This window comes from Balaenoptera acutorostrata, chromosome 12, assembly GCF_949987535.1.
Source record: "Balaenoptera acutorostrata chromosome 12, mBalAcu1.1, whole genome shotgun sequence".
Lineage (NCBI taxonomy): Eukaryota > Metazoa > Chordata > Mammalia > Artiodactyla > Balaenopteridae > Balaenoptera > Balaenoptera acutorostrata.
In genome coordinates this window covers 32,437,578-32,459,271 of record NC_080075.1, presented here as the reverse complement: position 1 = coordinate 32,459,271, position 21,694 = coordinate 32,437,578, and the positions used below count along the sequence as shown (strand labels likewise).

At 56.1% G+C, this 21,694-nt stretch overlaps 1 protein-coding gene across 15 annotated transcripts in view; it reads left to right on the top strand.

The window, feature by feature from the left end:
* Positions 1-21,694, top strand: part of DYSF (dysferlin) — a 234,093-nt gene that overhangs the window by 122,398 nt on the left and 90,001 nt on the right. For all 15 annotated transcript variants that reach the window (XM_057558086.1, XM_007175528.3, XM_007175525.3 and 12 more), the window contains 2 exons: positions 14,339-14,432; positions 14,948-15,025. In XM_057558086.1, coding sequence (XP_057414069.1) covers positions 14,339-14,432; positions 14,948-15,025 — 172 coding nt within the window. The remainder of the gene's footprint in view (positions 1-14,338; positions 14,433-14,947; positions 15,026-21,694) is intronic.

Sequence of the window (21,694 nt, the reverse complement as noted above, 5' to 3'; positions counted from 1 at the left end):
AGCTGTGTGTGTGTGTGTGTGTGTGTGTGTGTGTGTGCGCGCGCGTGTGTCCATATGAGCATTTCGTCCGGGTGAGGAGCAGTGGGTCTTAGCCCTCAGCCAAGGAGTACAGTGGGGCAGGCCCCTGACCCGATGGGATGGCTACAGAGAAGGGAGTTGAGGCCGGCAGTGGCCCCGAGGGGTAGTGGGCAGGGCCTGGAGGTTCCATCACTCCCAGGGGTGCCAGTATGGGAGAGGAAACCCTCCGGGGCCCAGATGATGTCAGAGGCTCTGGAGGGAGCCCCTCCTGGGTCTTGGGGGCCAAGTGGTGAGGAGGCTGGAAGGAGACGGCAGAGCTCTGGGCTCTCTGGGGCCCTGAGCTGGTGCTCAGGTGGGGGTTGGAACTGCCACCCAGGCTGGAGCAGCTGCAGCCGGGAGTCTCCTTGTCCTGTCAGAAGGGGCCTAGCTTGGGCACAGGGCAGTGCCTGGGGGAGGTTGTGTGGTTCCGGATGAGGAGCGGGGAATAAAGACCTCAGCAGGCCTCAGAGGCAGGGCCAGGTCTGAGGGTGCTTGCCTTCTACGGAGCCAGGACTCATTTTCATCCGATGGAAACACAACCAAAGTGGGCTGAAGAGAGAAAAAGAGCTTAAGGGCTCAGATTGCTGGGAATCTGATTCACCGAGGTGAATCAGGCATTAGGCCTGGCAGGAACTAGGGGCTCACACAGTTTCCCCGACTCGCTCCTCTGTCTTGGCCCCGTTCTCACACTGGCTCTTTCCATGTCATTGGCAAAGATGGTGCCTGTGACAGAGGCTGACGCCACCTTTACAGCTAGCACAGCCCAGCGGGCATCCTCTGTTTCCTCACAGCTGGAGACCCCAGAGCGAGAGTGCACTTTCTCAGTAGTGCCAGTACTGTCTCGTGTGCGATTGACTGGCTCTGCTTGGCCCCGTGCCCACACCAGCCCCTGAGCCTGAGGGCGAGGAACGGAATGTTCTGAATGACCGTTCTGGGTCACGCCCCTTTTTTGTGGTTGACAGCCCCACAGGCTGGGGAGAAGAGCATCTGAAAAGGAAAAAACCCCAAACGGTGGTGGACACAGAGCTATAGATGACGACCACAGGACTCTTCTCTTGAATGAGCAGCAGGGAACAAGTGTGGGTTGTTGAGCGGAGGAGGAGTGCTCTGGTCAGAGCTGGGTTTTAGGACCATTAATCAAGTAGCCGTGGAGGATGGCTGGGGACGGAGAGCCTCCCATCAGGAGACCATCAGGATCTGGGAAGATGTGACCATCTGGGGTGGGAGCCAAGGGACCGAAGTGGAGGGAGGTGGAGTAGTAGGGCTTGGGGAGGGAAGGGTCAAATGGGCATCAGAGGCTCCGCTGGGTGGACGGTAGGGCCGCTCCCATCGCCAGGCCACGGGGCGGGGTGGGCCTGGGGCTGCGATGAGTTCACGGTTGGCCCTGGCAAGTGTGACACACACGGTGAAGTGCTGTATGAGGAAGGTGGATCTGGCGGCTGCCTGCCAGGCGGCCCCGGGGCAGGGAGGCTGGGGGCGTGGGCGCTGAGCATCAGCTGTAAGGCGAGGGGGCTGGGAGGAGAGAGGGCGCAAGGCCGGAGGTGCCCAGAGACCCGTGGATGGAAGCGTGGATGGCTCTGGGGCTGGCAAGGATCTAGGGGAAGAAGACGAGCAAGGCTGGCGGACCCACTGCCAAGCTTTCATGGCTCGGTGACCGGGAGAATGAAGAGGGCCATTTCCCAGAACAGAGAAACCAGTCCGTTTATTCTTTACGTGGGAGAAAAATGTCATGAGGGAGCATTGAAATCAAATGTCAAGTGGGAAGGTGAATGATTGTGATGCAGATGGGACTCGCCTGTGAAATGTGGAAGAAACCAAAGTAGTGAAGCCCAGAGTCCTGGGGGAACTTTGCTGACGTAGGGAGCCAGAGGCAGACAGTGGTTAGAACGGCTGGATCCACAAACCTGGAGTTGGACACAGTCTTTAGGTGTGACCAGCACTTGGACAGGACCACAGGCCCTTTGGACAGAAACTGTCTGGACCACTCTACTTGAGCAAATGAGCCCCCATCACCACGCGTGCTCACACGCACACTCTCTCCTTCCATGGTCACCTTTACATGCTTCCTGCCAGGACCAAGGATGGCCTGGGTTCCCATCCGTAAGTCTGCTGTCCTTCATCCTGGGATGTACTGATGCTCCAGCAAGGCATTGGGGCTAGAGTCCACCCTGCATCATTGGGGCAGATGGTTGGGTTTTCTGGGTGCCAGGACCAATCTATTGTTCTGGGTACTGGCCTTTGCCCACTGGTCACTGATGCCTGCCGATTCACTTGGCGGGAGTGTGGTGGGGTGGGTGAGGCTTCTGAATGGCACTGGTTTGGTTTGAATTCTGCTTCCTCTGCTTCAGCTGTGGAAAGGTCACTTGTCCCTTTAGTGACTCTGTTACTTATGAATGTCACTACATGTATGGGTCCATCATAAGGATTAAGGACATAACCCATGTACAGAGGTGCTTCTCAGTTTTAATGAATATAAGGCCCATCTGGGGATCTTGTTAAAACGCATGCTCTTGACCTGCTGTCTGGGTGGGGCCCGAGAGTCTCCATTTCTAACAGCCTCCAGTGATGCCCATGTTGCCGGTCCAAGGACCATCTCTGAGTAACAAGGATGTCGGGTGCACAGTGCATCCCGAAGATGAGGGAGGCAGTCACATCGGCCACTACCGGGTGCCTCTCTGAGGGAGGCGGGGTGTCTATTCCTGACTGGAGGTGTGTCACCAGGGCCCTAGAGAGCGAGGCAGGGACAGGTGGCATGTTCTCCCTGCTCCTTGTGGGGAGAAAGTGATCTTTTCTTCCAGTGATCCTCCACCTGATAGTGGAGGCCTGGCTCATGGGAAACCCCTGTCTGATTAGGAAGAGGGATATTCACGTGTGAATGCAAATAAACCCAACAGAATCTGCATCTCGGAAGTGCTAGAGGGCAGACTAAGGGTCATTCCAGAGTGACAGCGCCTAATGAGGGTGGCTTCTTGGAGGAGGACCTGGGGAGGCAGAGCTTGGAGGAGGCCAGGACTGTGGGTGGTGGCCAGGTGGGCTTCCTGGTAATCTGACAGTTCTGGACGTCTGGGCGCAAGGGCCAGGCCTGTGGCGCCCCCTTGCCTCCTACTGCCCGTCCCCTGGCCCACACGTCCACCAGCAAGCTGGGCCTCACTTGCCAGCTCCCCTCCTGAAGACGTCTCACTGGAAGGCAGGCCCAGTCTGCTCATTAGCACGGGCAGCCTCTCCCTGAAACCTTCTGCCGGGGCCAAGCCTGGCTTCCTCTGCGGAGCGGGAGGCCCTGGCTCTGTCTGCTAATCGTCTGCTGTCTCCATCCCGAGCATTATTTTATTTTCGTATTATTCTTTTTCCAGCTAATATCCTGGCATTCCCAAAGACACCGGGTTTCATAATCTTCCTGGCGTTCCCAGGGAGCTGGGAAGCGGAGCACAAAGCTGCTATTATAGCGTGTTCCATCCAGCCTCCCTCTCCTTGCCCCACACCCCTCGCTGCCGCCGCCACCGCCACCGCCGGCGTCCACCCAGTCACCCCCTCCTGACGCCACCGGCCTCTCTGAGAACCCTGGTGACGGCTGCCGGGGATGAGCTCACAGAATCCATCCTGTGGCCCTTGCCCTGGGCCTGCCCTCCATGCGCGAGGATTTTTCCAGAGCCCTGTCTCTGTGCTTGGCCCGGCGTGTCTGGAAGGGTTTTCTGAGATGCCTGAGCCTGGGCAGGGAGAAGAGGAGATGGAGACTCGGCCACATGTGCTCCTAGTCATGGAGATTTTTAGAGCTGGAAGGAACTTTCATGTTCGAAAGCACTCGCCATCTGGCTTTGGTGCTGCTTGAAATTGGATGCAGAGTTGTGGGTGTGCATGTGTGATCTGTGTGTGCACGTGTGTCTGATGTGTAAGCACGTGTGTGATGTGTATGTGTGTATGGATGTATGTGGAGTGTGCACATGTGTGATATGCGTGTGTGTGCAGTGTGCATGTGTGTGTCTGTGGTGGGTAAATTCTGATGTAAAGTCCATGGTTTTCTCCAATTCTCAAGAAAATCTAGGATCCCAAAGAGGGTAAGAATTACAGAAATCTATTTTACCTCGTGCCGAAGACCAGGCTGAGAGCTGTACGTGCATTGTCTCATTTCATCCTCTCAGGGACCCCAGAAGGCTGGATTCTATGATTATACCCATTTTACAGTTGGGGAGACTGAGGTTCCAGAACTGCACTGTCTAATATGAAAGCCACTAGCCAGGTGTGGCTATTTAAAGTTACATTTAAAGTGATTAAAATAAGAAAATTCAGTTCCCCAGTCACACCGGCCACGTTCGAAGAGCTCAACAGCCACGCCTGGGTAGTGGCTACCATATTGGACAGTGCAGAACAGTCCCATCACTACAGAAAGTTCTGTTGGACAGTGCTGCTCTAGAACAACTCTGAGCCCCTAATGTAGCCCCAGAAGAAACTGAGGCCTGAGAAGGAGTTTGCCCAGTGGCACGGCATGAGTCGGTTCTAGAACCAAGGCCAGAAGAGCAGGCTCTTCTGCTCTCTCTCCCCAGATTCATCCCCCCACTTGCTATGAGGGCATAAAGTCCTTCCCCCATAGAGGACCCTTGAGTGGGGTCCCAGGGAGCGTCATGGGCGGCTGGCTGGAGCCCTCGGCTGGATGCATCCCCCTCCTCGTCTTGTCGCCAGGCAGCTTGGCCTCCCTGAAGCAGCTGGGCAGCTAGAGGGGAGTTGGCACCACTGCCCCCAGCCAGGAAGCCTCCAATTGGTTGGCAGGGGCCTGAGTCCTGACCTGAAGTGCCAAGGACCCACAGAGACAGGCATCCCCAGCCCCAGTCAGGGGGCAGGGAAGGGCAGCTGGGAGTCGGAAGTGCTGGGAAGGGGGTCAGGGAGACGCTGGTGCCAGAGAGGAGGAATTTGGGATTTGAACTGGCTGAAAAGGAGGTCAGATGTGGGGGGTGGGGGAGGGGCCACCTCTGGACCTGGATGAAATCCCGGTGTGCGGGGCACCTAGGCATGCTTCCTAGAGTGGCTTCTTTGAGCAAGGGCAGCACCTGAGAGGTGAAAGGGGTTTGCCTTATTAAGTAATCAAGACCCCTGGCTGGGTCTGTGGGCCATTGGAAGGCGGCTCTTGTCTCTTGAATGTCCTAATCAAGCACCTGCTCCACACCTGGCATTGTGCTACGGGGCAGGTTGAGGGCCCCCGGAGGATTACACAGAAGGACCATTTGAGTAAATCCTCTAAATATGTGGACTCTGGGTCTATCTCACCCAAGATTTGGATACTGAAGCCTGCGTGCGTCCACTGAAACTTGTGTGTCTGTGTACCTGAGACAAAATGCCAGCACACAGGCAAGCATGGACTGTGTGTGTTACTGTGCCCCCTGTGTGTCATTATACACGCATGAGGGTCTGTGTACACAGTGGCTAGGGTGACCTTATAATTTATTGTCTGGTCTGGACACTATTAAAAGTCATGTTGGAAAATAGGCATAAGCTAGGCAAACAAGGACATACAGTTGTCCTGATGACGGAGGCACTCTGGCATGGCCTAAAACCTGCTCGGGCGTCCTCTGCAGACTTCAGAGACCTGGAAAGCCTAGAGGGACACACAGGCACATGCAAACACAGGCACTCGTGCCAGCCCACACGTGGCATTGTGGATTCTCCAGGTTTCCTAATTCCACTCCCAGGCTCCCCAGGGGCTGGCCGGTAGCTTTGCAAGGAGTTTCGCAGCTGCTCTCAAGCCCTGGCTCCAGCTGTAAATTAAATGGGGTTGCACACTCGCCTGCTATTCCACTTAAGGTTGCAATCAGCCCTGATTAGGAAGAGAGGGCTGTGTGTTCCCAAGTTTTCTCTTTTACAGGGTTCTCCTCTGGCCTGGCCTGTGGGCCTGTGTGGGGTTTCCCTGGAAGCCGAGGCCAGGGCAGTCAGGGCAGTGACATGGGTGTGGGCTCTCCGGGGCCCTGACTTGGCACTCAGTCCTGTCCTGCCTCAGATCCCTGCTCAGGTGCTGAGTTCTGATGGGGAAGCAGGAGCTGGGAAGAGCCCTGCGGGGGTCCTGGGAGATCCCGGGCTCTACCAGCAAATTTCCCATGCATCCTGAAGGAAAACATGAATCTCTGGGTCCCAGTTTTCTCACTTGTCAGATGGAGGTGATAACAACACAGCAAAAATAACCACCTCCCCTGACAGAGCAGGGGTTGGCAAATGATGGCCCACTGGCCAAGTCTGGCCCTCTGCCTTTTTGTGTAAACAGGGCTATATCAGCACAGCCATGCTCATCCATGTGCACATTGTCTACGGCTGCTGTCTGCTGCTACGGCAGCTGAGTAGTTGCAACAGAGCCTACGTGGCTGGCAAAGGTGAAAGTATTTACTCTCGGGCCCCTTATGGATAAAGTTTGTCAACCGTTCTAGAGCATATGCTGTGTGTCAGGCAGTGCCCTCTGCCCTGTTCATGTATTATCTCATTTAGGCCTCCCAATAATCCTGAGGTAGATTTTATTAGTGCTCCCATTTTACAGAGAAACAAACTGAGGCACAGAGAAAACAAGTAATAATTATTTTAGTGGTGTTTCCTTGGTTGAATATTGTGAAAAATCTTATGGATAATGGCTGGGTTGCACAGGTTTATAGCACTCTTCTCTACATTGTCATTTGTTATTTGGGTGTCCCAGCAGAGCCGATGGTGAAGAAGAGATCCTGGCAGGTCACCCGAGGCCTGCCTGTGCTGGTCGACGTTTAACAACTGGCTCTCCGGAAAAAAAATCCAGAGAACAAATCCAGCTCTACTTGTAGCATTTGCTGATATGGTATAAATATCCCTGCCATGGTCAATTGCAAGGTCTCAACGTGAGATCACAGAATGTGGGGATAGGAGGAGATGGGCAGTAGCACACCATTATATAGTGTTTATATAGTACTTCCACCTCACAGATACTCTAGATGTAAATCACCTTGGGAGCAAGATAACAGTAAAAGGTAGTGGAAGAATTTGGAAGTGATGTGTTTGAATATTTATCACCTTGGTTTTAGAAATAATTTCTGAAATTACAAATTTATATGATTTAATTTTTACAAGTGACTGTGTTTAACAAATGGCTTGCAAATGGCTGGAAATTTAATGATCTCTCATGAGCCCTGAGAGCCAGCTCCAGCACCTGCTGCTCTCGGGGGTCTTCTGATCTTGTTCACATAAAGAAAGAGATTGGGGCTCTGCATAGTGGCACCCCTCCTGTCAGCTCTGTCACCTGTGCTCTTTGGATCCATCAGACATAGGAATTGAGTCCTTCCTGTAAGGCGAGGAGGGTGGCTGGCCCCTGAAACCGATATGCTTGACTCCGCTGGGGCAGGGCGTGCCCTGGTGGCCCCTGGAGCTACCTCCGAGTCTCCATTTCTTCCTGACCGCCGTGAGTGTGGCTTCTGTGTTTCTGTCCCCCTCTTACTCAGCCCTGGGGAGCCCCGCTGCTCAGCCTGTGTCCTTTTGCTGCATCCTCCTCTGCTCTGGCCCCTTCTGTCTCCTCGGTGCCTCCGCTTTATAGATCCTGAACCAGACCTCTAGACCCCGTGTGGGAGTGCCAGAGGGAGGAGGCATGTGTGTGACAGCCTGTGTGCAGAAAGAATCTCAGAAACGCCAGGGGTCTGCTGCTCGGTCTTGGATCCACTTTAGGTGGGTCGAGGAGTCCCCTTCACAGACTCCTTGTTTTCCCAGAACCTGCCCACCTCCTCCCTGTGTGGCGGCCAGGGTCCCGGGAGGTCAGCTCTCAGCAGAGAAGGTGGGCTTGGCCACTGGCTCGGGGGACCCCTGGGGAGCCCTGGCATCTGGGAAGGAGAGTTCCTCACCCTCCTGAGCTCGGGCACCTCCAGGGAGCCGTGGCTGCCAGCGGGGCAACAGCGGGTTGGAGGCCCCCCAGTCCCCTTGGGCAAGCAGCAGGATCGCTCCCACAGCTAGCCACAAGACCAAGTGCGTGGCCACAGACCGCGTGGCTGCCAGCCCCGGCCTGCGAGTCACATCGGCATGAGCTATGGAGGGAGGAATGTGACTGTGGGAAACTCAATGCCCCGAGCCTGGCCTGGGGCTGGGGAAGAGTGTGAGTGCGGAGTGGGGGTGAAGGGTGGGTGGGTGGAAACCAGACCCTTAGCTACCCCTGCAGCCTGGTTCTGCTCAGGGCACCAAGTGAGAGCAGAGGGAAGCCAGCCCTCCCGCTCCCGGCCTCGCCCTGCCCCAGCCTTGCCCCTCTAGCCGAGCCTTCCCTAAGCTCTGGAGGGGGGCAGACCTCCAGCGTGTCACTGCTCCCCCTGTTCCAGCACCCCTCTTCTTTCCCCTCCTCCGGGAAACCTTCCTGAATGGGACCTTCCAAGGGCCCACCCTGTTCCATTCCACCCCACAAATGGCCCCATCCTGGGGTGTAAGTGAGCCCACATCACTCTCTCTTTTTCTGGTGGCATCTGACCCTGAGCCCCATGAGGGTGTGAGGTTGCTGTCTGATGCACACTTTCCTGTCCCTTTCCCTGGGACTTAAGGCCTGAGTGCTGTGCACATGCCTTAGGGCGGGGATGCTGGTGATTCATTTCATGCGATAAATCTTCATTGAATGCCTACTAAGTGCCAGACACTGGGGTCAGGTGCAGGGGATAAAGGAACGTGCATGCCTTACCTATACACATGGAAAGATGGATGCAGGAGAGATGCTAGGAGAGGCTGGGTAGGGGCTGCTGATAAAGGCAGGGCAGTCGAAGAAGTGTCCAAGCCTCAGTGATGACTGAGTTGAGGGAAGAGCTCAAGTTAGCTTGTCTGGAGGGCATTCCAGGTGGTGAGAACAGCCAGTGCAAAGGTCCTGTGGCAGAGGGATGGTGATGAATTCCAAACTTAAAGCCAGAGGGCAGGGATTAAGGCGGGGGAAGGTATTGTTCAGCATGAAACTGGTGAGATGAATGCTGATTATGTGCCAGGGACCTGTCAAGGGCTGTGGGTACGTTTCATTTAATTTCCACCTGTGGTTCTCAGCTGGGGACAATTTCTATCCCCCACCCTGTCCCCCAAGGGACATTTGACAATGTCTGGAGATATTTTTGGTGGTCACAACAGAGGGAGGGGGCAGCTATGGACATCTAGTGGGTAGAGGCCAGGGATTCTGCTGAACATCCAGCAATGCACAGGACAGCTCCCACAGCAACGAGTTACGTAGCCCCAAATGTCAGTAGTGCCAAGGCTGAAAACCCCTGCCTTTTCCTCAGTAGCCCATCGAGTTGAGTGTTACCACGATGGCCACTTTACAGTGAGGAATCTGAGTTTCAGGCTTCCCTGAGGCACCCCCAGCTACCCTCCTCCGACCCACACTGTGAGCTCCAGGCACCTGCCCCCCACCCCCCTTCCTGGTGCCTGACATGGAGCCCGATGCCCGGGGACTGGCAGCCTGATGTTCTCTATGTCGGAGCTTCAGGGTCTGTAAAATGAATGAGTCGCCCTGATCGTCTACTCTATGCACATGCTGTGCAATGTCAGGGAGATGCAGGCCGCTCTTCCTCCACGCAATCGTTAAGTGGCTTGGCCTTTGTGTGCCGTCGTTTGCCCGTCTGGAGAACAAAGGCAGCGACAGTCCCTGTTGTAAGGTGGTAAGGTGTCGGCAGGATTCTGCTGTGACGATAGATGCTAAGGACAGCATCTCTGCTGCACCTCCACTGACCCTCTCTTCTCCCCTCTGCCCACATCATCGCTTTCTCAGGGGGTGCTTCCCTCAAGTCAGGCTCGGCCCAGAAAGTTCCTTTAGCCCCAAACAGTTCCCTCCAGAAAATGGGTGATGATGTGACAGGAGAGGCACCTACAGAGACTGGGGCTCAACTTGGATTTTATTCCTTGATCAGTAAATATTTGCTGAGGGCTTCTGTGTGCCAGGCATCGTAGCGGGTTCTGGGGACACAGCAGTGCCCTCACGGAGCCAGAGAGACAATGAACAAAAACGTTAATATAGCAAATGTGTGGGGTAATACGTGCTATGAGGAACAGTAAAGCTGAATATGAGAGTAGACAGGGCTGTTATGTGGGGTTGGGTTGTGTGGGGTGGGGTATGTGACGGTGTGGATGTGAACATGATTTTTGACCTTTGGTCAGGGAAGGCCTCTCTGGGGAGGTGACATTTTATGTCTCCACAAGCAGCAATACCTATTTTCCAACTCGAATGTGGGAAAGGCCTGGCACAAAGTAGGTGTTCAATAAACACAAGTGGCATGTCAGAGGGACAGGCTGACGGGAGGGCGATGCTTCCCAGAAGCTCCCAAATCAGCTTTTCATGAGACTTCATTGTTTGCTTTGAGAGAAATTCCCCAAACGTGAGCCATGTATGTCCACGTGTGAAAGCCAAAAATATGCTTCAAAGTGGAAAAAGCGTGGCATTGGATTATCTGTGTTAACGCACAGGCTGATCCCCTGACCTGGCTTTTGTCATCAGCTCTCCCCAGAAAGGTGTGTGCTCATTCATTCATTCACTCATTCTCTAATTATTAATTGGGCACCCGCTGTGTGTGAGGGGTTCTGCTGGATGCTGGGTACATGGGGGGAACCTCACAGAACTCTCTGTGGGAGGGGCAGACAGTGAACAGGTATTTACCTGTTCATTCATCACCTCCATTTACAATGGAGGGTGATATATGCAGTAAGGGGGAAATCTGGGGCTCTGTGGGAGCACACGGGAGGTGTACCTAACTCATCCTTGCAGGGTGACCCTGAAGGTGAGACTGGATGTCTGAGGAAAAAGCCAGGGAAAGAGCAGGGCAGAGAGAACTGTGTGCAGGAGGCCTGAGGGCGAGAAAGGGGACCCTGGGGGTTCAGCTGGTTTGAGTGTGGAGGCAGCAGGCTGTGGTGTTTGGGAGTGAGCATCTTGACTGCTGGAGACTCAACGCAGGGGCTGCCGCCGGGCTGGGAGGGGGGCCGGCCTCTGCTCTGCTCCTAAGGTCTGAAGGGGATGCGTGGAGAGCCCAAGTCCCCCCCTGGGAGGGCCAGTGGGCCAGAGGATGTAAAGGCGCTGGCCTGCTGTGTGGGTGGAATTCTGCCCAGCCTGGGAACCTGGCTGACTGCAGGGCTGAGGCTCCTCTGGCGGGGACTGGACTTACTGGGGACTCTAGGTGTGTGTGTCGTCCTGGTTCTCCTAGCTTCTTCCCAGCAACCCCTGTCTGTCTCCTTGAGCAGGGAGGGGAGGGGAGGCGGAGGCAGGGCCACGCAAGGGCGGCAGATGGGGGTGGGGGCGGACAGAGGCCCTGTGGACCGGGGGGAGCGGCTGTGGGCCCCTCCTCTGGAGACAGGACAGGTGGAGGAGCCTCGGCAGCCCCTCGGGGCCACCCCGAGGGAGCGCTGGTTCTGCCTCTGAAGGGTGTCATTCTTGGTGCCAGGGCCTGCTGTGGGCCAGGACTGAGCTGGGCCTGAGGTACCTGGCCTCAGCCTTGTGGAAATCCCAGGGAGGGGGACACCTTTTTGCATCACAGGCAGGCGGCCCTGCCTTTGGACAGAGACCCAGAAAGCGCTGCCAAAGCCCCGGACAGAGGCCATTGGGTGGGACCGCTGCTGACGGGACGCGGCTGGGGGGCCACCTGGAGGAGGTGCGCGCTGAGTGGGCATGTGCCCTGGAGGCAGCCCGCAAGCGTGGAGGTCCCTGCAGGCGCCTGGTGGGAGAGAGGAATCACGGGGCCCGTGGGAGCCGGAGGCGGCTTCCCTCCCCGCGCTCACCTCAGCGCCCTACTTGCTGGTGTGGGGCATATGTGTGGCCAGGGTGAGGTGGAGGGGCTACAGAGCCTGCCCTCCCCTCGACCAAGGCGCCCTGAGCTGCCTGCACTAAGCCTCGTGGCACCTGGGGGCTGGCCGAACCCTGGTTCCAGCATCCTGACCTGCTTTCCTTGGCGTCCCTGTACCTCATGCCTGGAGTGGCCTGCTGGGCCCCCAGCTCCGGCCCTACATGCGGCCTCGTAGACCCTCCGACCAGAGCTACTAGCTGCTGGGCTTGGTGTGGGTGGCGGCAGGGCCAGAGCTGTGAGGCTGGGCCCAAGGCCTCTCCTGGCGGGAACCCAGGACGCCCGGGACCCACGCCTGCCAGGAGGGAAGATTGCAGATGCTGTGGCCTTTGGGTTCTCACCTGTCTGCATCCCTCCCTGTTGTCCTGCTCTCCTGTGTGCATGCATGTGTGTATGTGTGCGCGTGTGTGTGCACGTGTGTGCGTGCACGTGCGCGCGTGTGTGTGTGTGTGTGTGTGTGTGTGTGTGTGTGTGGAGAGAGGTTGATTGCTTGACTGACCGATTTTGATTTCTGCCCAGGACTGTGCCTTTGCACTGAAATGTCCACTTTTCCAGCTCCTGGAATAATTTTGAACGAATCTGGGGTATATGAATACCACCCCTGAGCACAGTTAGTAACTTCATGGTTTATGACCTCCGCAGGTGGTGTGCTAACACAACATGGGATTTATCTTCCTAACAATCCCAGCAACTCTGAGATAGATACTGGAGAATTATCCCAAATTTATAGAGAGACTTGTGCAGAGAGGTTAAGCAACCTGCCCAAAGTCACACAGCTAGTAAATGGTAGGGCCAGAACTGGAGCCCAAGGAATCTGATTCTAGAGCTTGTGTTGAAATTGTGACCAAGGGAAAGGGGGGGGGGTCACTGTATCTTCCTGTCAGAAAGGGGGGTGTCCTGTGCTAGGAGCCAGAGAGCACCCAGTCGTAGCCAGACCTCGGTGGGTCCCCTGGGAGAGCGGATGAACATGTCTTTCCCCCGTATATGTTTTATGGGCCCTTTTGTGGGATGGAGCAGAGGATGACTCTGCCTGCCTTTAGGCTGCATTTCCTTGTCGACACAGAGTGACCAGGGCAGGCCTTCCCTGGGTGTGCTAAGATGAGCTTTGGGGAGCGTGGCCCGCCCGATTGGATTTGGGGCAAGTAAGCCCTGGTGTTGGAGGGGGAAGGTGGAGCAGGTCGCTGGGGGTCTGACCAGGACCCTTCAGGTGGCGAGAGCCATAGAGGGCTTCAGGCCGGGAGCCGAGTCCTGAGTGTGGGTAATGCAACTGGCTCTGGTCCTGGGTGCGGGCTGATCGGAAGCCAGTGGACGGGCACCCAGGGAGGCTTCTTGGACTGGAGGTCTGGGGCTAGGCCCTGAGGGTGGGCATGGTTTGGAGAGGAGGAGCACCTAGGTGGCCGTACATCTGTGGGGGTGGGACGAAGATGTAGCTGCAGGGCCTGGGGAGAGGTTGAGACTCCTGGGAAATGGCTGCCGCCAGGTGGAGGGCAGGGTGGCCTTGGGAAGTGGCTGCTCTGGGTGGGCCTGGGCGGGGTGAAAATGCCACGGGAGGGGAGGCCGGGGTTTTCTTTCAAGGGTGTGCATGCTTGTGTGTTGGGAAGAGGGACTGGCGAGGGACTGGGGCAGGTGACAGTGTGGGGAGCGGGGGAGGGCTTGCAGAGGAAGCGGGCAGTCCCTCTGTTGGGCTTCTGCCGTGGGAGGCTGGTGGAGCTGGTATCACAGAAAGCTAGGTCTGGAAGGACGGGCTGCTGTGTGACTGGCACATTTTCAGTTTTTGTGGGGGCCTTGGTCCCCGCTGGGGCTCATCCCTGATGAGGGGCGGCGGTGTGGCAGAGGTGGTGGTGGAGGGAAGCAGCACACCAAGGAGGGGGGCATCTGGTCCAAGGAGGCTGGTTTATGGCCCAGTGGTTAGAGCCCAGTGCTAACAAGGGCAAGGTTTACACACAGCTTCTGAGGCTGAGTGTAGACCCACCCTGCCTCTGCTCCTGTTCCCTGTCCTCAGGCTGAGGCCTCCTCTGACCGTCAGCACAGTGGGAGCTGATGAGAGACAGTGGAGGAGGCAGTGCAGCTTCTCCCCAGAGCTGGGGACCCAGCTACGTGCCTGTGTGTCCCTGGCACCAGCACCGTGTCCAGAGATGTCTTGGGTGGACAGAGATGCTAGACAGGGCCCTCCAGACTCGGGCTCCCCTTAACTCATCACCCCGGGCAGATCCCCACTGGATTCCCTCTAAGAGAGCCCCTTCGAGTCTTTCCTTCTATCAAACTCTAACCTCTTAGGCTGGAACAACTCAAAATCCCATTCTGGCTCGTCTGGTCTCCACTAGAGAGGGAGAATTTCCCTGTGGACTTAACACTGGGGTCTGGGGAGGCGCTCCCCTGGAGTGAAATCAGAGCTTTGGGCAGGTGAGGAGCCTTGTCTAAAGGACCCTGGGGACCTGACTCTCTGTACCAGTCTCCCTGCCACCCCCAGGCTCTGGGGTCAGAGTCTGTGGTGACCAGCTCTCCATCTCCAGGGCGGCGTGGTGGACGACAGGAGTGAAGATTCCAAGTCTGTCTCCACCTTGAGCTTTGGCGTGAACAGACCCACGATTTCCTGCATCTTTGACTGTAAGTGACGTTTGGAGGTGTCTACCAGGGTGACACGGATGAGTGTGTAGCCTTGCGTTCCTGTTTGTGTGGGTTACATGGTCAGGTGTATATGTGGAGGCTGAGGAGGACTGAGTCTGGGTGTTTTGTTAGTGGGTCAGTGTCTCTTGGTGTGTGTGTGTGTGTGTGTGTGTGTGTGTGTGTGTCAACTCTAAGCCTGAAATCCAGCATTCAAGGCGCTGTGCATTCTCACTGCCCCCATCATCTGTGACCCCTCCACTGCTTCCCCCTCCTCTGCCACCTCCCCAGCTGTCACCAGGCCCAAGGACACATCACTTGGGGGTCCACCTTTGGACTGTGGTCTGCTCTCCTGATCTTGAGAACAGCTAACTCCAGCACAGCGTACACGTGTCGTTTCTATCATCCAACCCCTCTGTCCGCTGCCCGTTCTAAGGACATCCTCTGTCCTCCCCTCTAGCCCCAGATCTTGTTCACCCCCAACCCCTCACTTGGCATCTGTTTCTTCCTCGGTGCAGACGGGAACCGCTACCATCTACGCTGCTACATGTACCAGGCCCGGGATCTGCCTGCGATGGACAAAGACTCCTTTTCTGGTAGGTGGGAGGAGGGAGGAGAGCCAGGGACCAGGGACTGAGAGCTGGGAACAAGAGTCATTGGGCCTTCAGACCACAGGGAACATGGCCCGGGCTTCTCCCATGGTGGGTCGGGGGACGCTGTGTTTGTTGGGTTTGTGGAGGTGAGGGCTGCTGTCAGGTCACTGTGTCCTCCTGGTTGTCAGGTGGCCTGCTTGACCCGTCTGCAGGTTTTGGCTTTACTGACCGTCCCCTGCTCCTGAAAGCCCCCTGGCCTTGGCCCCTGGGACACCCCTCTCTCCTGGTCTCCTGCAGCTTCCTGCTGCTGCACCTGCTCCGACTCAGCTACTGCCCCCTAAGCCTGATGTTTCCGAGAGTTCTGTGTGTGTTCTCTTCTCTGGGCACTGGGGTCCCCCAGGCAACCCAGTAGCCACTCCTGTTGGGGAAGCTTCCAGGTGTTTAGTTCCTTTATGTCCAGCTACATTTTCGGTGTCTCCCCTGGAAGCCTCAGAGGCACCTCAGTTCATCTTGTCCAAGCTGAACTCCTTGGGACCCCTCCCCCAGATCCAGGCCCCCCTTTACTTCCCATCTTGGTCCTAGTATCACATCAATGCGCTTCTACCACCCATCAGGTTGGTAACAATCAGGTGCCCAGTTCTGTTGATTCTGGCTCCTGAATCTGTTTCGGAGATTGTTCCCTCCTATTCCTCATCATGGCTGCCATCTCACACTGGCCTTGCCCCTTTTATCTGAATGCTCCAGTCATCTCCTGGCCTCCCTGTGACCTTCCACACAACCCCAGACACAGCTGGTCATGTCACTCCCCTGATTTCAGACATAGACACTAACAGGTAAATCCCCAACTCTTTAGCCTGGTGGACAACTCCTTCGTGATCTGACCCCTTTGGACCTCACCAGTTTCATCTTTCCCTAATTCCCCTCTATCCGCTAGCTCTGGCTGCACCAACTTTTGTCAACGTTTGTCTAATTCTTCCACATTTCTGGCCTTTGTGCTCAGTGCCTAGAATGCCTTCCCTCCCTATTTTTAATCCAGTGAACTCCTACTCATCCTTCAAGACCCAGCCCAGATGCCCTCTGACTCTTCCCCAAGCTGAGCTGGTTGTTGTTTCCTCAGCACCTGGCCAGGACCTCACCAGCACCTCTCTCAGAGTCCTTACCCACTGCATAAATCAATTGCCATCTACCTCTGTCATATTCTTCCCACCATGACTCTGAGCTCCGCCAGGAAGGGACCTTGACTTACCCTTGAACCTGCAGCAGGTTCTAAAGAACTAACACTTACTAAGATATCTAAAGAACTAGCACTTACTAAGTGCTCACTATGAGCCTAGGCGCTTTGCTGACATTTTTTCATGTACCCCTTACAACTCTCCTATGAAGCAGGCATTTAATATTCCCATTTTACAGATGAAGAAACTAAATTGCTTGAGTTAAAATAGCTGACAAGTGATGTACCCCACTCCAAGTGCTTGCTACTTACTTGAGTAGATCTGAGTTCTCCTATGAGAGTGACCTCCTGTTCACAGAATGGCACTCAGCTCATGGCCAGGCACCTGTCCTCCTTTCTGGACCCTGCTCCTCCCCGACCTGGGGACCACTCTGGTTCCTCCCCAGCAGCTGTGCTTCCTTGTGTTCCTCTCCTCTCAGTGACCTTTTCTCTAGCTCCACACAGCCAGGCTCAGGGTGGATGGAGCAACAAGCACATGGGGATTGGCAGGTGGCGGGGGTTTGTGGGAGTGCGGGGGAGATCTCTGCAGCTGCGACTTCCTGGGAACCTTGGCCAGGATGCTTTCTGACAATCAGCACCTACCCCCAGGAGAAGAGAAGTGACCTAATTCACAGTCTTGCTTCCTCTTCCTTCAGGGGAGGGTGTAAGAGGTTGGGGTGTAGGCGGCAGGTTTGTGTGTGGGGGGGTGGGTAAGTGGGGTGCAGGTCGAGGGCCCCTTGTCCTCCACTGGCCGGGCTGGGGGTGGACCCTGCAGGAAGGGAGCTCCTCCTGGGGACCCGCACCTCTGGGGACTGCAGGCAGGGTCAGCCTGGTACGGGGGCCGCAGGAGACGTCACACTTTCCATCCTAGCTCCACCCCCTCCCCCAAATAAACATCCCTTGAGCTTTGAGGGCACTGCCCAGGGCTTCCTCAGAGGCTGCTGGCTTCTGAATGAAAGGCCTGATTGAGCGGCTGCTGGAAAGGAAAACAGCAGCCAACACGGGTGAACCTATAAAACCCAGAGTGTTTATTTTCACTCCCAAACCCTAAACCAAAGCAGTTTCTCCCCTGGAACTGACCCTGGGGTGGCTGGAGGCTGTGCATGGCCACTGGCTGGCATTTCTCAGAGGAAACTCCTGTGTGAATCAGGAATGTCTGGGGTCTGGGGAGGGTCCGGCACAGAGTCTGTCGCTGGTGTCATCTTCCAGCCTGCTTGCTGGCATCTGCAGCGGAGAGGGCTCTCCTCGGGAAGCGCTCTGACCTTGCTGCTCTGGGCTTTTCCCCCAGTGGGGCTCCCATGACCCTGTGCTGTGCCCTTGTGTGGTGGGCCTTGGGGCTGCCACAAGGCCAGTGCTCTGTCTATTTCTTCTCCTTGGCTGAAGGTGTGGGGGACACAGAGGAATTGTCCAGGAAACACTTGTTGAATAACACTGAACTCGGTCGGGGAGGGAGGCTTGTGGAGATACTGCCATCCAGGCTGCCTGAGGATTTTGCCTTGGGTGGGGTTTGCGTGGAGGGCCGGCATCAATTCTCTGGACCACTGGAAGGGCGAGTGTTGCCTGTGCTTGTGTGCTTATGAGTGTGTGTGGCCAGCCTAGTGATTAGGTATAAAAAAATGTGAAATGATGCTTAATTCAAATGACTTCTCTTATATTGGGATAGGGTTGCCACTGCTGGGTGAGCATCTGGAGTACGAACTGGATCTACTTTGAACAGAAAAGATAGGACTCCAGAGGACTTAGAAATCACTTGTCCTCAGTGCCGTACCTACTGGGCAGCATTGTGGCTCTGAACAGCGGTCAGAGCTGAGTTGCTGTTCCCTGTAGACTGATGGTTCTCGAAGGGGATCGGGGAGGGCGCTGTCTCCTTTGCCCTGTTATACTCCAGGGAATTCTGCTTTGCCTCGTCCCCCAGCCAGCGACCACCGGTGTGGTTTGAGGGAGCCATATGTTCTGCCTACAGAGCTGCCGCCAGGAGGGAGGACCCTTGGGCAGCTCACATTCCAGGGCATGGCCCTTAACTTGAGGCACCCAGAAACTCCTCCTTGAGAGTCTCATGGGTCAGTGGGCTCAGGGGCCCGACTCGGTTAACGAAGAAGATGAGAGAAGGCTAGTAGATCAGATGCCAAGTTATTCATTTATGGGGGTGGAGCGTCTGCCAAGAAAGCAGAAGGTCCTGTGCCCTCTTTGCCGGCCTCATGGTTCCAGGCAGGTCAAAGCTGTGTGCTAGTTGGGTGGTCCTGAGGGGCGTTGCTGCCAGGCCAGGCCACAGTGAGGTCTGGTGAACCATGGGTGCCCCACAGCTGAAGTCACCTCTGTGGGGACCAGTGCTTTCGTCTCCCCCAGATCCAGACTCTGGCTTGGGTGGGGCTGGGGAGCCCTAGCTTGTGGGCTTCCTCTGTCTGGACTCCAGGCACAGCCCACCCCCTCTTCTGAAGCACAGCTTTCTGTTAAGTTTGGCTCTGGCTGGGGGAATTCTCCCGATGAGCTTAAGAAGCTATTTTCCAAGGTGTGCTGGAGGCTTGTGAAATGCTCCACTTAAAAAGGGTTCCTGAGTGAGAGAGACTGGGAAACACTGCACACTTAGCGATTCACAAATCATGGTGGCATCGAAGGCTGGGGTGGCTGCAGGAAAGGAGCCTGTTGAACGTGTTTAAGCGTTCTTTCATTCCCCCGAGAACTCGCCTTGCGAAGAACACATTTTGGGGAACACTGACGGACAGGATTCAGTCCAGCTCACTCAGCACGAATCCAGGGCCGTTTGTGATCTGCCCGCCTGCGTCCTCCTCCCTGGGGCCGGGGTGCTCCCTTCCCCCCCTCAGACAGACTCGCTGTTCCCTGAGTGCCCTTTGGTGCCTTTGCCAGTGCTGTGCTGGGTGCCTGGCCGCCCCCTTCTCTTTGGTCCACCTTGGTTACCTCCTTATTCTTGAGATTCGGTGTAGAAGACCGCCTTTCGGGGTACTGACTTGACGCCACCAGACTCCAGGGCGTGCCCCTACCCCTAGCACCTTGAACACTCCGCTGTGAAGCTGCACATCGCTTTGTATTGTAACTGATGTTTAGTTACCACTTCCAAGCAGCAGTCATGATCTTAAGAGCCCGGACTGTGTCTCGTACACCTTCATATTCAGAGCACTGTGCTTACCTACCATATGCTGGTCAGTCAGTAACTGTATGTTGAACGAATGATTGCAAATAATGCTGGAGTGAACATCTTTGTTCATATAGCTTTTTGGTTAATTTGGATGATTCCCAGAAATATGGGAAACAGGGTGTAAACAGTTTTATGTTTTTCAGGGCATACTGCCTGATTGCTTTTCCAAAGGGTTGCTGACTTGCTTCCAGCAATAAAGGAGAGTACCTATTTCGTCAAATATTCGCCAACACTGGGTTTTATAAATCTAAACAATTTTTCTTAATTTTATAGGAAACATACTGCTGTATTGCAGTTTTTGTTTGCATTGCCTTGATTACTAGAAGTCTACTCCGCCCTGTCTTAAGGGCTCTTTTCCCGTGTTCGTGGCGGGTAGAAGGAGCACCGACTGGGAGTCAGGGAGTCTGGTCCCAGGCACCTGTGAGCAGGGGCTAGTGACTTCGTCTTTCTGGGGCAACGCTCCCTCTTCTGACAAGGGGTATCATGACACCTGCCCTGTGGTCTGAACAGCTGGAGGGAGGGCCCATGAGGGAAGCTTAGTGTCTTGTGACTGCAGAAGGGTCCTTCTTGGAGCTCCGGGAAGGTCTGAACAGCAGAGGTCAGGCACAGGGCTGCAGGTCCAGCAGTCACCTGCCTGGGGCCTCCGGTGGTGATGGAGTCCAGTAGAACCCTTGTGTGTTCTTGGCTGGAGCTCCCAGGGCAGCCTGTGGTCCTCACAGAGCTCTGATCCAGCTTCAGCCCCGGGGGTGCTCCGTGTGGCTTGGCAGGTGAGGCCGGAGGGCTGATGCTGGCCCTCCCCTACCGGAGTGGCTCTGGGAAGAGCTGGCCTCTCCCCTCCCCTCCACCTCTCCTTGGGATCTGCCTCTCCATCCTCCTGGCTTTCCTGGAAGAGGCTTGTGTCTGTGCGTCCGTCTGGCTTCCCTTCATCTGCCCACCTTGCTTCAGCAGCACCCCACCCCCCTTGTTTCTCTTTTTTTGAGGGGCTGGGCCTTGTGTGGGGAGAGGCCAGGCCCCAGCACACAGTAGCCCAGTGTCTGAGGCCCCAGCCCTCCAGGCCTGCTCCTTACAATGCCTTTGTTGTGTGTTTTTCCCCCCTGCCCCGGGCGGGCGGGGCGAGCGTGTGGGTCTGGGTGATTTTTGTTTGAAAGCCACCCCCTCCCTTCCCCCCAGTGCTGAGCTCATTGCCTGCTCTGATGGGGCTGCTGGAAGGAGTCGCCTGCTCGGGGGCCAGCGTGGGGGGCGCTGCCAACACCAATACAGCGTGCATGGCCGCCACAATGTGCAATTGTGATCTTTGTGTAAACGCGGTCGGTCTGGGGCCCGCGCGCTTATAAAAATAAAGCCTTGGGAAGCACAGGGGGCGGGAACAAAAGGGGCTTTTTCGCTGGCTCTCGAATATGGTTTTATTTATCGGAACGCGCCCTCTTTTTCTTACTGGAACCGGGGAGAGGTTCTCTGCCGAGCTTGGAGCTGATGGTATCACAGCCAGACGGTTTCATTAAATGCACAGACGCCGCTGGGCCCTGCCAGGGCCAGGAAGGGAACGGCTTGGGCCAGCCCTGCCAGGCTGGTGCATGGGAGAGGAGAGCCCCATGCCAGGGAGGCTCCCACCAGGTGGGCGTGGCAAGGTGTGGTGGGCATGTCTCCCCTGCCCCTTCTTCTGCCAAGGGCCTCCCATTGCCCTCTTCTACCTCCAGAATCAGGTTCAAAACCTGTTTCCTACAGGAAGCCCTCCCGGATTGACCCCAGTGTGCTTTTGTGCCTGAAGGCTGGCAAGCTGGTCTTAGCCTGGTGGCTGCCTCCTGTTAGGCAAACCCAGCATTGTTCGGCCAGTGAGTGCCCACAGCTTCTGTTTCCTAACGCGGATTCCCCCCACCCCCCCCCGCCCTTAAAACAAGCGCTTTGAGCAATAGCCAGAATCCTGGACCCTGTCCCCCACCCCATCCCCTGATGGAAGTCCTCCTATTGCCCACTCCAACTTTCCCACCTCTTCGATAGTCACTGTCTGCCACCTCCTGTGCAGTGGCTGTGGCATGCCACTTGGACTCTTGATGGCCAGGGAGAGACTGGCCTGCTCCCCTCCCCTCTGTGGGGAAGAGCTAGCTCCCCATCTCAGCCCCAGGACTGCAGTTGGACACCCCGGCTCTCGATGTCTGGCGCTGAGGCCCTCTTGAGTCACGTGGGGGCTGCCCTGGAGGGGGCAGAGGATGCAAGGTGCTACAGGATGGAGAAGCCGCCAAGGGTATAGGGCATGTGATAGAGCGTTTGGGCTCAGCCCTGCCAGACATCTAGCATCCAGCTGCCAGCC